A 16,050-nucleotide genomic window follows, 5' to 3' on the forward strand; every position below is an offset into this window, starting at 1 on the left:
AAAAGAGAAAAAAAAATTCTGGAATTTGATATAATGGCATTAATATTCGTACATGAAAAGGAAAACCAGCATGAGAGTTTATGCAAGAAAAAGGCCAAAGCACTGATCAGATTAAGATTCATTTTAGAATGAAAATTACAAGTCCAACATTCATTAGAAGAAAAGAAAATCCTCAGCAGAACTACCTACAACAACTTCGAAGCGCCTAACAACCATAACAAAGAAAAACACAGAAAAACAAGTAAAAGAACTACAATTACTTATATAATTAAAAAAAAATCACTTGAGCTGATTCTGTTTTGTGGCACATACCATGCAAGGCATTTGATCACACCTCCAATTCATGAAAGGTGAGAATATTCTACAAGTACAACAAGAGAACAATCAACCAATATTAAGTAAAGCCTAGTGCAACCTAGAAAAAAAAAAAAAAAGGAATCAAAAGTGATAGTTTAACAATGAAAAAAAAGGTCATTTAATTCCTCTAGCTTACCGCCCGTAGAAGCAGCAAGTACGGTTACACTGTTACTGTGCAACCTCTGAAAGAGTCGTTGAGTTTGTTCAAATCCAAATTACGACCTGCAATGGAATATAATGAGTTTGCTGAGTGAGAAAAGAATTCTGTGATAAGTTCTTTGAGATTTACCTATAAAAACTATTTTGTTGATTTTCTTCTCAGTTTGATTCCATTCTCGAGCTGGTACGACCTCGTAAATTTCTCTTACTGCCTGTAAGAAAATAGATCATATTATCAACTACACCCTAGATCAAATACATAATTGCCTAAGACTAAAAGCAGCAATGTTTAGTTTCACAAAATCTTTAAAACAATATTGTTGTAGCAATAGAAATTCTGAGTTGAACAATTTCACCAATGATCAAATGGTCTCTTAATTTTGTGCGAGTAACACCGTCATTTTCTCGGTGCTCAAAGGATTTTCCTCTGTTTTGCTTTCCACACAGGAATAGTTCATTTATCTGCTTTAACTTTCTGATCTTTACTCTCCTGTATTGTCCATCTTTGGGACAATATCCACATAACTTCCAGCTTTTGCTTTTTTAAAATCATTTCATTCTTTATGGTTTTCTTTCTTTCTTCCCTTGAAATTATTAGCAGCCTTTCAAATTCTCAATCCAAGATTTTCCATGTTTTCCACATTTGATCAGTAAATACAAGAACGGCCACATGTAACTGCCCCATGATTACGCAGTCATAATAACATCTAAATCTAACGAAACTATTGCTCTTACAGAGGCAGGCGAATATTATCCAGCAAAAGCTGTATCGGAGTCAGAAGATAACCTGTAAAGTATGAAGTTGATTGGAGCTGTGGACATTTAGAACTCCCTTACAGCGATAAACATCCATATTGGATGACTTTTCCCAAAGAAGATCGTCAAGCCACAAGCGAACCTGTAAGAAGCCAAAATCACGAAGATTCACGTAAAATGACTCATGGACATGACTCCAAGGATGCATAATGAAACTCTGTGAAGTGGTCATCACTTAGATTAACTTCCTCAATTAAAATATGCGAACTTAGTGGAACTATTTTGCGCAATATATCCAATACAGGGAATTTCTTGATGACTCGAACACTACATAAAGAAATCGGGACTCCCAATATACAATTGCGAAGAGCAAATACCTTAGTCAAATCAACAGGTTGCAGTTCGTAAATACACATGTTGCTCACGGTATGATCATGACGGCTACTGGAAGGCAAGGATTTTCCATCTTCCAGAAGCTCTGATAGATGAGCTAGATTCTGCAAAATAAGCCGGAAAAAAAAACACAAATTTCCCTTGACAGTTAGAAAATAGGAAGGAAACATGCAACTGAGATGGATGGAATGACTTTATTTACCTTTGCACCATATGCTTGTCGATCCAATAGTTTCAGTAAATCAACTTGGCATTTGACAGAACGGATCACAGTAGCTAGAGAATTAATGTTACGAATCTCAGTTTCCAAGTCCTCCAAATGACCTCGGTCAGAAACCAAGTCAATTTTGTTAAGAATAACAACATCCTAGCAAAGAAGGATAAAGAGAAATAAGCCTCTGAATCCATAGAATTCGAATACAAAGCAATAACTGAAATGATCTATAAAGAGATTAAATAGTACTCGGGGCAAACAATCACCAACTTGGCACGAGAATTCATAATATTGCAACAGGAGATAACGCATAAGTTACCGCAAACGCAATTTGAAGAAATGCTTCAGGGAACGAAGTGGAATTACGGTGCTCGTCAAGTTGCATCTTTAGATTCTTAGCGTCCACGACCTAATTGAAAAAGCAGAAGATAAGTTCCTGAGAAAACCGCACTCTCCTTGAAAGAAATATTGCGTAAAGTTAACGTACTTTAATCGCAAAAAGAACATTAATATCTTTTGGAATCCTCTCATCCAAATGACCCAAAAGGCATTGTGTTCACCAACTCACCGTAATGATAGAATCTAGTCTCACTTCCGATTCAAGCTGATCATCCAGCCAAAGAACTGACGCGAGGGGAGCCGGATCAGCCAAGCCTGTCGTCTCTAGCAATATGTGATCAAGTCTAACAAAGACATAAGATATAAATTAGTAACCGATCTCTATCGGCAACGCCGGATTTCATCTCGTTCTCCTCAACTTCAGCAACACGAGATTGTACGCTGCGCGTTTCCGCGCAACTTTAGACACTAACCAACCGGGTTGGAACAAAAAATTGCTTTTGGAGATAAACGGCCGCGTCTCGAATTTCGCTTTTAACAAAACACTACCTCTCTTTTCTTTGCACGAGTTGCTCCAAAGCTTGGACAAGGCTGTGCTTTACGGTGCAGCAAACGCACCCGTTCGCCAGCTCGACCCATTCCTCCACGAGCGCGCCGCCTTCTCCCTCGTTGATCATCGCCCGCTCCACGCCGATCTCCTCCCCGAACTCATTCAATATCACGGCGATCCTCTTCCCGTGTCGCGCGTTCAGGATGTAGTTTACGAGCTGGAAAACAAAAAAAATGTCGGAAAAAACGCAAAGGACCTATTTGGATGTCGTAATTACTTATTCTAGCATGATTGTACTTATCTTTTGCTTCCTTAAAGATTTTACTATCCATAATTTTCACAGGAATCTCGAATAGAACATATTATGAACGAAATGTAGAAGATATTCATGCATCCAAACATCATGCCAAAAGATTAAGCTATTAATTAATGAACTAGACAAAAATTTCAGAGCAAAGGGGAGCACGAGTTAGGAGGAGTCGCCACGGGTTAATTGAGGGAAGGGATCGAAGGAGACCGTGGATTTGCCGGCGCCGAGATAGCCGGTGATGACGGTGACTCCGACGGGAGAGTCACCGGCGGCGGCCGGTGAATCCGGTCGCCGGGAGGAGGCCTCCGGTGGGCTATCGCCGGGGATGTCCTCTATTCGGATTGCGAGGGGAGGGTCCTCGTCGTCCTCCATGGACGGAGCCGAACGTGTCCTTTTTCTTTTTTTTTCTTTTTTTTTCCCCGAGCCGAAGGTGTATTTTATTTAGGGGGTTAAATGCATGCAGGTCCTTGCAAACATAGTCAATTACGAATATATCCCTGTAAAATGAAAACTACATAAGTTGTCCCTGCAAAAGTTCAACGTTATGCAGAATTGTCCCTACTGTTAGAGTCTGTTAGAGAAAGTTTGTTAACCACAGTTAAACTACTTAACCATGAATAGTTAATAAAATGAATTGACTATTTTGCCCCTCTTATGTTATATTCTATTAACTTAACTAACCACCATAGTGGGCCCTTAACCCTAATTGATTGGAACTGCCAGGAGAGCCCTCAGGTGTTCCGCCCGCGCGAGGAGAGCGACAGCGATGCAAGGAGTGCGCCCGCGATCGAGGAGGTTTAGTGCTCGTCTTCCTCGGGCAACAACGAGGTTTATTGCTCATCTTCCTCTTCCCCTTCCTCTCACTCCCTTATATTAGCTTTAGATCTACCATTACTAGGGTTTTATCCATCATATTCATCACCGAGGTGTAATGCTCTTCTTTTTTCAATGAGAGCAAGGTGAGTGCATTACATAGTATAAATTCAAAACTTGGTCTATCTGATTGTTAGTTTTTGAAACAATTTCTTATATTTTAGGTTAATTTTAAAATAATTTTGGTCTCAAGAAGTAGTACTATAGTATGTATTTGGGAAATATGTATTGCTTGAATAATCCAAGTTAGATGTATATAGACATATTTTTATAGAGCATTCGAGTATAATACCTAGTCATTTTGTATTTTATTTTGTTTATATAGTGAAAGTTTGATACCAGATATGGAGGAGAAAGGTTTTTTTCAAGTGAAGTTCAATTATGCTGGGTATTTTAAAACAGTAAAAACTGCATGTGGATTGAGATATTGTGATGGTAAGAAGCATTCGTTGATGATAGATCTTGATGGTTATAATCTGTTTGAATTTTGTCGAGATGTACGATCACTATGGGATTGGAGTGTTACGGAGAATATTGGTGTATGGTATATAGCAAGAAATGTTAAGCCAAAGAAATTCATTCAAGTAATCTCTGAGCAGGAGTTGATGGCTATGTTTTCTATATACAATGACATGAAAGAAGTAGAAATTTTTATAACCATTCAGTCGCGAGGCATTCCATTAAACTATAATGGTGAGAAAACTCCGACACAAGAGGGCAACATTTATATGATTGTTGATAATATTGTGGGTATTGCTAGTGAAGGTGGTGAAGGTGATGATGATGGTCAAGTTGCCGAAGAAACAGTTGGTGAAGGTGTTGGTGAAGGTGTTGGTAAAGGTGTTGATGAAGGTATTGGTGAAGGTGTTGGTGAAGATATTGGAGGAGCAATTGGTGAAAATGTTGGTCAAGTCGCTGAAGAAGTAGTTGGTGAAGATATTGGTGAAAATATTGGTGAATCATTTGGTGAAGATGTTGGTCAAGTTGCTGAAGAACCAGCTGGTCAATCAGATGCAGTGTTAAGTGAAGATAGCTATCGTCTTCTTAATACTGATGACTCTGATGTAGAGGATAATATGGATCCTGTTGAAACATTTTCATATGATGTGAATAACCCTATTATGGAAGTAGGAGCAAAATATCCAAATGTATCTTCATTTAGAGATGCATTGACTCATTTTGCCCTACTAAATGAGTTTGAGTATAACCTAAAAAAAAGTGATCTTTTGAGGGTAACTGCAACGTGCGCAAAATCTAATTGCAAGTGGCGAATCCATGCATCTAGACTTCAAGATTCCTTAGTCTTTCAGGTAATACCAACATTATCCTATTTTTACTTTTCATTCTTTAATGCACTTCAAGTATCATTCATTTATAAATGAAAGTTGCTGATATGTCTAATTAACATTTACGTGATAGGTGAAGACTTTACAAGGAGAGCACACATGCACGTCGGCCAATAGGTGTCGGAATAAAGTGGCAACACAATCGTGGGTGTGCAATAGGGTTATTGGGTGGCTACGGTTGGAAGGAGATATATCTACATCTGAACTGCGGAAGAGACTGCAACAAAAATATCACGTGGACTTGACCTACTCCAAGATATTTAGGGGAAAAGAAATGGCATTGTCTAAGATTCATGGGCATTGGGAGTATTCGTATCAAAGAATCTTTGATTTTAAAGAGGAAATTGTGAGAAGAAATCCTGGCAGCCACGTGGAGGTAAAGCTGGAAGTGATTAACGGAGAGTATCATTTTCAGCGAGTTTTTCTTGCATTTGGTCCATGCATACAAGGATTCCTCAATGGATGTAGACCTTACATTGCATTAGATGGATGCCATCTCAAAGGAAAGCATAGAGGAGTTTTGGTATCGGCCACAAGTATTGACGGAAACTCCTCAATTTTTCCAGTAGCTTTTGGTGTTGTGGAGTCGGAGAACTCGAATAGTTGGGAATGGTTTCTTCATGGGTTGAAGACAGCCATAGGAGATTTCGAAGGCCTTGTATTCTCATCAGATAGACAAAAAGGCTTAGATGAGGCCGTTCAAGTTGTATATCCAAGAGTTGAACATAGAGAATGCATGCGCCATCTTTATGCCAATTTCAAGAAAAAATTTCGTGGGGACTGCTATAGAGACTCACTGTGGGCTGCAGCAAGAGCATATACACCTAATGTTTACGAAACTAGCATCGCTAAGGTGTATGAAGCAAATCCGATGGCATTTGAATACTTGCGGCAAAACCACAGTTATTTGTGGAGTCGAAGTAAATTCGGAACCATTGCTAAGTGTGATTACTTGACTAACAATATATTTGAATCATTCAACGCATGGCTATCTAATGATAGGCATAGACCACTGATTGATATGCTTGATACTATCCGCCAAAAAATAATGGTTAAGATGGAGGATAGAAGAAATAGAGCAAGAAAATGGGATTCAGAAATTGTACCAACGGTTCTCAAATATGTAAACAATATAAGCAAGGTAATACACTGATTTATACTCTCTAATGCAGTACACTGAGTTTTTCTTTACCTTTAGGCTATAGTTTAATTACTTTGGCCTATTTATGCTATCTAATTTATGCTATCTAATGCAGTTTACTTTACTGATTTTTTTCTTTACCTTTAAGCTAAGTCTAATGCAGTACACTGATTTATGCTATCTAATGCAGTTTACTTTACTGATTTTTTTCTTTACCTTTAAGCTAAGTCTAATGCAGTACACTGATTTATGCTATCTATCTTCACAATTTTAGGGTTTGGGTCAATATGAGGTGTTATGGAGTGATGAATTTTCAGCAGAAGTTATTGGACCGCAATCAAGGTTTGAGGTGAGACTACATGATATGCAGTGTAGCTGCAGGTTATGGCAAGTGAAAGGTGTGCCATGCATTCATGCAATGTCAGTAATAGGTAAATTAAAACATGAAAAGTGGGAAAATTATGTGCACCCATATTTTACGGTGGCCAAATATAAGGAGGCCTATGCTAGTTCTATTGCACCATTACCCAGTTGTGATCAATGGGTAAAAATTGATATCGGTCTTCGTGTATTACCTCCTATTTTAAAAAGGCCAGCTGGGAGACCTCGAAACAAGCGAATTAGAGCATCGGATGAGATGGCAATCAGGAAGAGACATCGATGCAAAAGATGCAATAAGTTAGGCCACCGTGCAAAAACATGCAAGAACCCTGTCGATGTGAATCAACAGGCTGCTGCAGGACCATCTGAAGCAGCAAATCAACAGCCTGCTGCAGGACCATCTCAAGCAGCGAATCAACAGCCTGCTGCAGCAGGGAATCAACAGCCTACAGGACCACCACAAGTAGGTAATCAGCACTCTAGAGCACCAATTCAAGCAGAGAATCAGCAAGCAGGGGATCCGCACTCTGAACCACCATCTCAAACAAGTATTAGTAGTGGCAAAAGGTAATATGGTGACTAACAATGTTCACTTTCCTTCAATTTATTGTCTTTACTACCAAATTAACTATATAAAAACTGCAGGCGTAGAGGAAAGAGGGTAGCATCGAGATCAAGATACTTACAGTCTCAAGATGGAAGTACTATTTCTGAAATTGATGCACTTGGTAGTCTAGAAAATTAAGATTTGGTTTAGACAAACATGCAATGGCAGTGAAAGCCTTATTTTGGTAGATTTGAATGGATGTAGTGACAGTCTTATGTTGGTAGATTTGAATGTATGTAGTGATAGCCTTATTTTGGTAGTTACTTGAACTGGTGGGTACTTGAAGTGCAATCAGCCTCTGAATGGTTGTATGCAATATTTTGATTTGAATTTGGTCTACTTGATGCTTGAAAGAGTGGGTGCTTGAAATGGAACTTGATGCAATAACAATTTTTGTACTGGTTTGAAACTTGAATAGCAGTTGTTTTGGTTTGAATAGATAATACTTGAAATGAAATGATTGCGACCCTTGGATGATTTGTATGCAAAATAATGATTTGAATGGATATGAAACTTGATGCAAGAGCTGTGGATACTATGTTTGTATGGAATAACATTGAATGTGGATATTATGTTTGTATGGAACAATATTGACTTCGGATACTTTGTAGAACAGATTTTTTTCAAAGCTTTCATTACTCTACAAAATGTAAGTAGAAATAAAACTGTTTTGTCACTCACTATCTAATGCATTACAACAAGTACAAGAATTACTATTTTATCACTCACATTTTATTACATTGCCAAGTTAAACAAGATATTAACCAATACTAATCCTACAAGCAGCTTAAGTAGAAATAAAGTTTTCTTTTCTAACTTCTGAATACGATGCTCCACTGCTTCTTGAAATGCTTGTACTTGGTATTTCAAATCAACAGTATTGTGGTGTAAATCATCAATCCAACCAAAGTAATTACAGTGCTCATTACTCTGTAAAGTATAAAACTAAAAATTAGTAAATGAGTAAAAGTTAGGGTTAAATACTGCAGATAATGCAAAAGAAATTGTTTTACCCCCCAGTTTGGACATCCATAGAACCGACGACCTCTAGTGTGCGGTTGCTTTGAAACCCATATTCTACAAGTTTTAAAGCAATCACACTTGGGGATTTGGTTGCTCGAAGAAGAATCCGCTGATCTTTCACTCATCATAAAAATTTACAGGAGAAAAAAAAGATTAAAAAATAAAAATTGCTGGGATCTAACTGATCAAAATAAGAGAAGAATAAAAATAGTGTATGAATAAAGGAGAAAAGAACAAAAAAAGAGATGTATGAAATGTTGCAATGGAGTGATAAATTTATAGAGGAAGAATATGACCGTTAGGGTCATTTTTGGGGATTTTGGGGTCATTTATGTACAACTTTCTTAATTATTTGGGGTTTTGGAGGGATATATTTGTGAGGGCAAAATGGACATTTCACTTATAAAGAACAAATATGACCGTTTGTATTTTTGCGAGGATATTTTTGCAAATATTTATCAGTTAGGACTTTTGGAGGGATATATTTGTGGGGGCAAAATTGTCATTTCACGTTTGTATTTTTGCGAGGATATTTTTGCAAATATTTATCAGTTAGGACTTTTGGAGGGATATATTTGTGGGGGCAAAATTGTCATTTCACGAATCCACTGTTAGAAAATTAACAGCTTACTAACGGATGTTAACTGTAGGGACAATTCTGCATAACTTTGAACTTTTGCAGGAACAACTTATGGAGTTTCTATTTTGCAGGGATATATCCGCAATTGACTATGTTTGCAAGGACCTGTATGCATTTAACCCTTTATTTGGGAAGTAAAACCTTAGCTGATGAACTACTTTACGGATATTCAAAATTTTATTTAAATTTAAATTTTAACCGGAACAAATTTATTTAATACTAAATAAATATAATTTTAAATATAGATATTAAAAATAAAAATTTAATGAATATAAATTTGAATATGAATTTTGATTGTAACTAATCTGAATGCGAATTTATTTTTAATTATGTATAATATGTATACAAATTTAATTTTATATTTGAATTTGTATTTTAAAATTTTAAATTTAATGTAATATATTTTGAAATATTAAAACAAAAATTAATTATTTTAGATTTTTATCGATTTCGGATTTGGATACGGATTTTTAAAAGTCGTCGAGTTTGGAGTCGGATTCTGATTCGAATTTTAAAAAAAATCGCCCTTACTCCGATCCATTGACGTCTCTACGGCTCTTGCCATTAATAGGTAATTAAAACTAAGAATTATTGCATACAGCTTCCCATAAATATAATAAATTACAAATATATTTATATAAAAATTAACTTTTTTATATTATTTCTATAAAGGTTTGAAAATTTTTTGTTAGAAAAATTTAATTAAACAAAGATAAAATATTTAACTTTGGTTAGTTAATAAAATAAATTGATATTTTTTACCTCTCTTATATTATTATGCTCTCTTCTCTTAATTAAAATTCTAGTAATTAGAATTTTTTTCTCTTCCTCTTTCTTTTTTTTTTCTTCGTACTAATTTCGAATTTATAATTAAAACTTCGCTTTCACAACGCGTGTTGCTTTCCTCGTGTTGAACCCATATTGTTTTTTCATTTATTTATTTATTTATTTATTTATTTTTGCTCAGTAGATGATCATTAAAAAATTTTTAGGAAAAAATTTCAATACGGTTGTAATGTTTGAAATTTTTGAAGGTACATATTTATGATGATAAAATTAATATTTTACTTATTATCTGAGATTAAAAAATAAATAATTTTTTAACGATAATAAATCAGAGAATTAATGTGAATATTAATTTGTCTTTTATAAAAATATAAAGACAGCGGTGACAAAGGAGGACGAGACGACACAATATTGTACTATTTGAACATATTTTTACATCTGCCTCAACTAGAAACTAAAATCAAATCCCCAAAAAAAACAAAACAAAACAAAATAAGATAAAATAAAAAACAGCGATAATAAGAAATGTTGAGATTGGGATCCTCGATCGTCTCCCCAACCTACTACTACTACTACTCCTCCTCCTCCGCGGCGGCGGCGTTCCCCTCTCCGGCGCCGTAGAAATCGACCAAATGCTTTAAGATTTGAACCTGCGATCGGAGCCGTTCGATGTACCCCGCCGCCTCCTCCAGGAGCAGCTCCGCCTCCGCCTCCGCCTCCGCCGCGCCGCCGCCGCCGCCGCCGTGGGATCGCAGGGACGATGGGATCAGCAGCTTCAGCGCCTCGAGCTTCTCCGCTACTCGCTTCATCTCCTTCCTCCGGCCCGATTGCTTCGGGGACCTCCGCCTCCTCCATCCATGTCCTCTTCTTCTACCTCCTCCTCGTCGTCGTTGTCGTAGGGTTTCGCGGAGGATCGGGGACGAGATCGACCTCGCGGAGGGGAAGCTCATGGCGGTGGGGAAGTAGACGAGGAAACGGCGAAAAAAAAAAAAAATTATTAAATGAAACTTCGAAATGGGAGCGAGAGGAACTTAAAAAGGGCGCAGCAGGAGAGGAAGATGGTTTCTTGGTAAATTTTCAGAATCTCAGGGGCAAATATTTACTGAAAATAAATAAATAAATAAATAAAAACACTGATTAGGAACGCAAGAAGCGCCTGCGTGTCCCGCGAAGAGATCACGTGGGAGCACAATATGTTCACGTGCTTAAATTCCCAAATTACCCCTCCCTTAGCGGGTCAAATTTTTAGGATTTTTTTTTAAATTTTTTTTTTTTTACAACCTTTTAATTCTCTATATTATTTTTTTTATTATTATTACACTTTTTTTAGGAAGAAATTTTATTAGAATAATTCAGAAGGTGGACAAAAAATAGATTCAATTTTGCAGCTCAAGTATCGCAAAAAATATAGAATATATCAGTTATATGACTGACGTGGCGCGGCGTCTTCAACCAATAAAATTATAATTTTTGAGTTCACTCGTTCCATCGTGATTAATAGAAAAATAATTTTATTATACTTTTCTCTTTAAAAAAAATGTGATTGGCTTGTTACTGATGATGTAGTACAAGTATGACACAATAAGCTTTATCTTCAGTATCATGATTTAAGTAGTATATTTATCTATTTTTTTTGGTTTTTTGGTTTTTGTTTTCTGTCTTTTTTTTTTTCTTTATTCTGATTGTCTTACATATCTTTCCGAGACTGCGAGTCTCAACTCTTGTAGCTAAATTCATATGCTAAATAATTAAAACGGATAGCGTGCTATTTTTTTCTAAAAAAATATTTATTTTTATATACTATTAATGTGTTATTAATTTTAGATAAAAAAACGTACAAAACTTATTTTAGTTATAGATCATTTTTAGTTGGTTGTTCAATTTTTCAAATTTTGATTTTATTGTTAAAATATTTTAGGCTTCAATTGGGATTGCAGGAAGATTGCGTTACATGCCGTAAGAAACGACAATGAAAAAATAATTCTGTTTGTTTCCGTACGTAATACTGCGTTCAGCATATTGTGGTTAGTTGGTTACGATATATTTTCTACGGTCCAATCGGAGAATGCAAAAGCATATCCCTATATGCTTTTTCTTAACTCCATTCTATCTAATAGCGTTAGATCCACCTCAATACCAAACTAAGCCTTAATTTGTTTATTTTGAATTAGTCAACATACCTTAATTTTAAAATTTCAACTAATTACTTAGTTTAATAAATTTATTGTTCGACAAAATTGTATGAGATATTCTAATTAAACCTTTAAAGATAAACAACAAGTTCAAAGTTTGAAGCAAGTGCCGTCGACTAATTCAAATCAAAAAGGATTGTATAGTAAAATCAACATTATGAAATATTGAGTAACTAAATCAGAATAGTCCATGGTTAAGAAAAATTTTGTATATTTTATCCTTAATTTTATGTGATATACGTAAGAGTGTTCAAACTAATCAGCAACATACAAGGACTATTGTAAAAGACTATAGCAAATTAGTAGTAATACTCTTTTAAATTACATCCATTATATATACAAGGCTCCTTTTTTTCTTTTCTTTACTTCTTTAATTTGACGGCGCATTTTGGATTCATATTTGAATACATTGAAAATGAAGGCTAACACATATTAGTATACTTGAAACTCTGAGCCTAGTAACTTAGAGAGCTCAAATAAGCTAGAAAGGAGTGTTAATTAGCATTTGCTTAGCTCGCTATTAATTGTATTTATTTTCAATAACAGTAACTTTTAGCTAGGTATTTAATAAATATAAATATTTGTTATTTACTACTGGAGAGATTTATGTTGCATGTTATTGTATAACAAAGCTAATTGTGTGACAAGTAATTGAAAAAAAAAAATGATATATCATATATAGGAACAAGTAGCTATAGGGGTAGGAAAATACATGATAAGATAAATTTGCATATGGTGGCACGTGTGGAGTGGCATGTGATCAAAACCACAAGGCACCAATACATGCATGGGGACACTCTTTAATTACAAATTGGATCCAAGTGCATGGTGGTACTTGAGCCGTAGCACATGTGATCACACCCTTGTGTGGTCCTTTCCTCATGTGGAGATCTCAACCAATGATCATGTTACACCCCAGGATATATGATGATCTTCTTATGTTGTGGCTAATTTTGCGTGGTGATCACATGCATTCCCCATGCGCTTCATTTGCTCGATCTGCACCTTTTATCTCTAAAATATATATTCTTATGATCAACAGTACTTAAAAATAACTTGCAATTGACTTGAGCGGAGAGGTGAAACTCAGGTTCCATTATTTTCGATATTTATTTTGGTGTAAGTTAAANGAAAAAGAGAAAAAAGAAACCACAGGGGGACGAATTGATACATTTTAAACCACAGGGGGGCAAAGTGAGAAACTACGAAACCACAGGGGGGGTTTTTGAAGTTTTTCAATGTAACTCAAGTTATATACATTAGACCTCTACTTCCCCCTCTAAAGTGCCGAACTCGACTTCCGCCACACTCATCCTTCTTTAAAAAATTTAATAAATAGTAAAATCTAAACACTACTTCCTTTATAACGGATTAGATTACCTTATTTATAATAAATTAGAATTATCTTTAAATAGTAATGAAAATTCTAATTATTTAATATATAGGTTAAATTTTATAGGAGTAAGTTTACCATTATATCAGGAAATAACGGGATCCACTTACTTACATCAAAATAAACAGTAAAACTCAAAAAACTAATTTTACCAACACCAAATTACATCAAAATAAACAGAAGAAGTAATTGAATTTAACTTTCAAACTATACGGATTACGTCAAATTAAACAAATAATAAAAAAATAATCACACTTTAAAAAAACTTAGATACTATTATATTTGAGTTACGTTAGAACTACAGATTCAATCCAAACGCCCGATAGGGGGGGGGGGGGGGNTGCATGCGGAGCACAAGGGAATGTTCAAGTAATGTTGTGCACATTCTAAACACTCCACCCCTGTCACGTGTGACAGCGACCTCTCATGCACTGATGCAGTACTGCACCTGCAAGGAAGGTGCATGGGAGAAAAAAAAAAAAAAAAAATCAATAAACATTGCTACCACAAGGTGTTCTCTCATCAATGATTGGTGATGTGTTGGTTGTTCATGAATATATAAAAATATTTGTATCATCCCCAATTTTTAAGCTCCCTTAGTTCTGTCACGTTGCGAGTTCAAATGGATTTAATCTGCATCTTTTGCACGTACGACTCTCACCTCACTTGTATATCTTCTATCAGATCTTTGTTTGTTTGATAGTTATTAAATGGTTCGCTCGTTGTGAGAGAGTGCGTTAATATAACATACCAAAAAAATACTATTCTCATATAAATTAAGCTTTTAGATGTAAATGGTTGCTTTACATCATTTAACACTAAGAGTTACAAATACATACATTTAGATGTTTAAACATCTCTTTTGGTACTTGGGACCCGTTTGATCCACACTATATACCATTATTGGTTATTTCAATATAATCAATTATCTGAAATTTCTGAATCAGATTACAATTAATACAGCATCATTGTGTTTAATTTAGTACAATAATAGAATGTTAAATTACAATATATACATGATTATTATATTCGGTTTATTTTATTAAATTTAGTAATTCCGACAGTTTGGATTACAGTGTATAAAAAAGTATGCGACTAATAATCATTATGGCTGGATATTATCCTCATGCATGTACATATCATGAATGTAAAAAATAAACTTGCCATGGACTAAAATTGACATTTCAATTAACCATTTTGAGTTAAGTTTACTTTGTCATTTGAATTAGAGATTTTGTCAAATGTGACAGCTCTGCTTTCTCTTTAACAAGGATCATGCATTCGATCGACAGATAATAACTAATAACTAAAGGCCAATGAAGCCGTTAACTTGAAAAAAACTGGTTATAAAACCTAAGAAATAATTCAAACTCAAATAAATAAAGCGACTACGAGAGTTGAGTTAGAATACTATTAATAGTGGCATAAGATTTTCTTTTTTTCCCCTTTCTAAAGCAAGTGAAAAATTTTTTATGGCTTGAGCTTTGGATATGGGCCACTTAGGAGTATGAAGAATTGGCCTTATCTATGTATTTTAATAGAGTCCATAATGAAATGCATTACATGGCCCATTACGTGTGGTAAGCCTAGCATTGTTGGACTTATTTTATAAATACAGTGTACTTAAAAATACATATAATTAAAAATGTAATAAATATAATTATATATATCTTATTTGATTGGGTGTTGAAAAAAATGTTGCAGCTATAAGTACTCACTTTAGTTGCATGAGGTTGAAAAGTGTATTTACGGTATATAAGTACTTTATCATTTTATATATGGAGCGGCGAGCTTACCATTTATCATGTAGGAAAGGAAAAAATAAAATTTATTTAAAGAATTATTAAGAAGATAAGTTTATTTTTATTTAAAAGTATTCTCTTTGAGTGCTGCACTTGAGTCTCTTTGTGCAGCTGCAACTGTAGCAGTTAAATTTAAATACATCAAAAAAAACTCCGAATTTGAATCTCCATACAGTTATGATTGCAGTACAGTTACACTTATGCGCAACTAAACAACCCCTTAAGAGAAACGTAGTAATTTTTTTTTGGGAAAACTTCAAAAAAAATCCCTGTGGTTTCGTAGTTTCTCACTTTGCGCCCATGTGGTTTAAAATGTGTTAATTTGCCCCCATGTGTTTTCGTTTTTATTCTTTCGGTAGCTTTTTTGTTAATATTTCATTAAATTATATACAAAAAACTTCAGATATCCATCTAGATTTATTAAATATTTACCTTAGTATCCTTTAATTTTAACTTTATCACTGATTTTAAAAAAAATGATGAAATTGATAAAAAAAAAGAGAAAAAAGAAATCACAGGAGGGCAAATTGATACATTTTAAACTACAGGGGGGAAAGTGAGAAACTACGAAACCACAGGGAGAGTTTTTGAAGTTTTCCCTTTTTTTTTTCAGGAAAGACATAAAAAGAGCCCTTAAACTTTAGCACTTTTGTAAATAAATATTCTAAATTTTTAATTTGAGCAATTAAACTCTTTAACCTTTATCAAATAATTTACTATGTCCCACTCCTCAATTGAAGTTACTAACTATACTACCATTTTGACCACATGTCTTTCAATTATGATAA

At 34.9% G+C, this 16,050-nt stretch overlaps 3 protein-coding genes across 4 annotated transcripts; 1 reads left to right on the forward strand and 2 right to left on the reverse strand.

The window, feature by feature from the left end:
• LOC109721428 (COBW domain-containing protein 1) lies at window positions 17–3,501 on the reverse strand. Of its 2 annotated transcripts, XR_002219221.1 has the most exons (11): window positions 3,286–3,501; window positions 2,768–2,985; window positions 2,448–2,562; window positions 2,199–2,288; window positions 1,868–2,032; window positions 1,650–1,769; window positions 1,304–1,414; window positions 647–728; window positions 494–579; window positions 313–361; window positions 17–205 (listed from the first exon to the last, which is right to left on the reverse strand). XR_002219221.1 is itself a non-coding variant. In XM_020249067.1 (10 exons), exons 1-9 carry the CDS (start codon window positions 3,448–3,450, stop codon window positions 518–520), a joined length of 1,128 nt encoding a protein of 375 aa, XP_020104656.1. In that variant the 5' UTR covers window positions 3,451–3,501; the 3' UTR covers window positions 78–361; window positions 494–517. The 2 variants fall into 2 exon arrangements, 1 of the variants encoding a protein (XP_020104656.1); XM_020249067.1 differs by having other exon boundaries at window positions 78–361.
• Window positions 5,231–7,859, forward strand: LOC109721429. The gene is made up of 4 exons (XM_020249068.1): window positions 5,231–5,261; window positions 5,371–6,438; window positions 6,713–7,386; window positions 7,465–7,859. The coding sequence occupies exons 2-4, from the start codon at window positions 5,572–5,574 to the stop codon at window positions 7,562–7,564; spliced, it is 1,641 nt and encodes a 546-aa protein (XP_020104657.1). The 5' UTR covers window positions 5,231–5,261; window positions 5,371–5,571; the 3' UTR covers window positions 7,565–7,859.
• LOC109721430 lies at window positions 10,259–10,910 on the reverse strand. The gene has a single exon (XM_020249069.1). The coding sequence runs from the start codon at window positions 10,823–10,825 to the stop codon at window positions 10,448–10,450; it is 378 nt and encodes a 125-aa protein (XP_020104658.1). The 5' UTR covers window positions 10,826–10,910; the 3' UTR covers window positions 10,259–10,447.

The sequence above is a fragment of the Ananas comosus genome, linkage group 15 (assembly GCF_001540865.1).
Source record: "Ananas comosus cultivar F153 linkage group 15, ASM154086v1, whole genome shotgun sequence".
NCBI classification, from domain to species: domain Eukaryota; kingdom Viridiplantae; phylum Streptophyta; class Magnoliopsida; order Poales; family Bromeliaceae; genus Ananas; species Ananas comosus.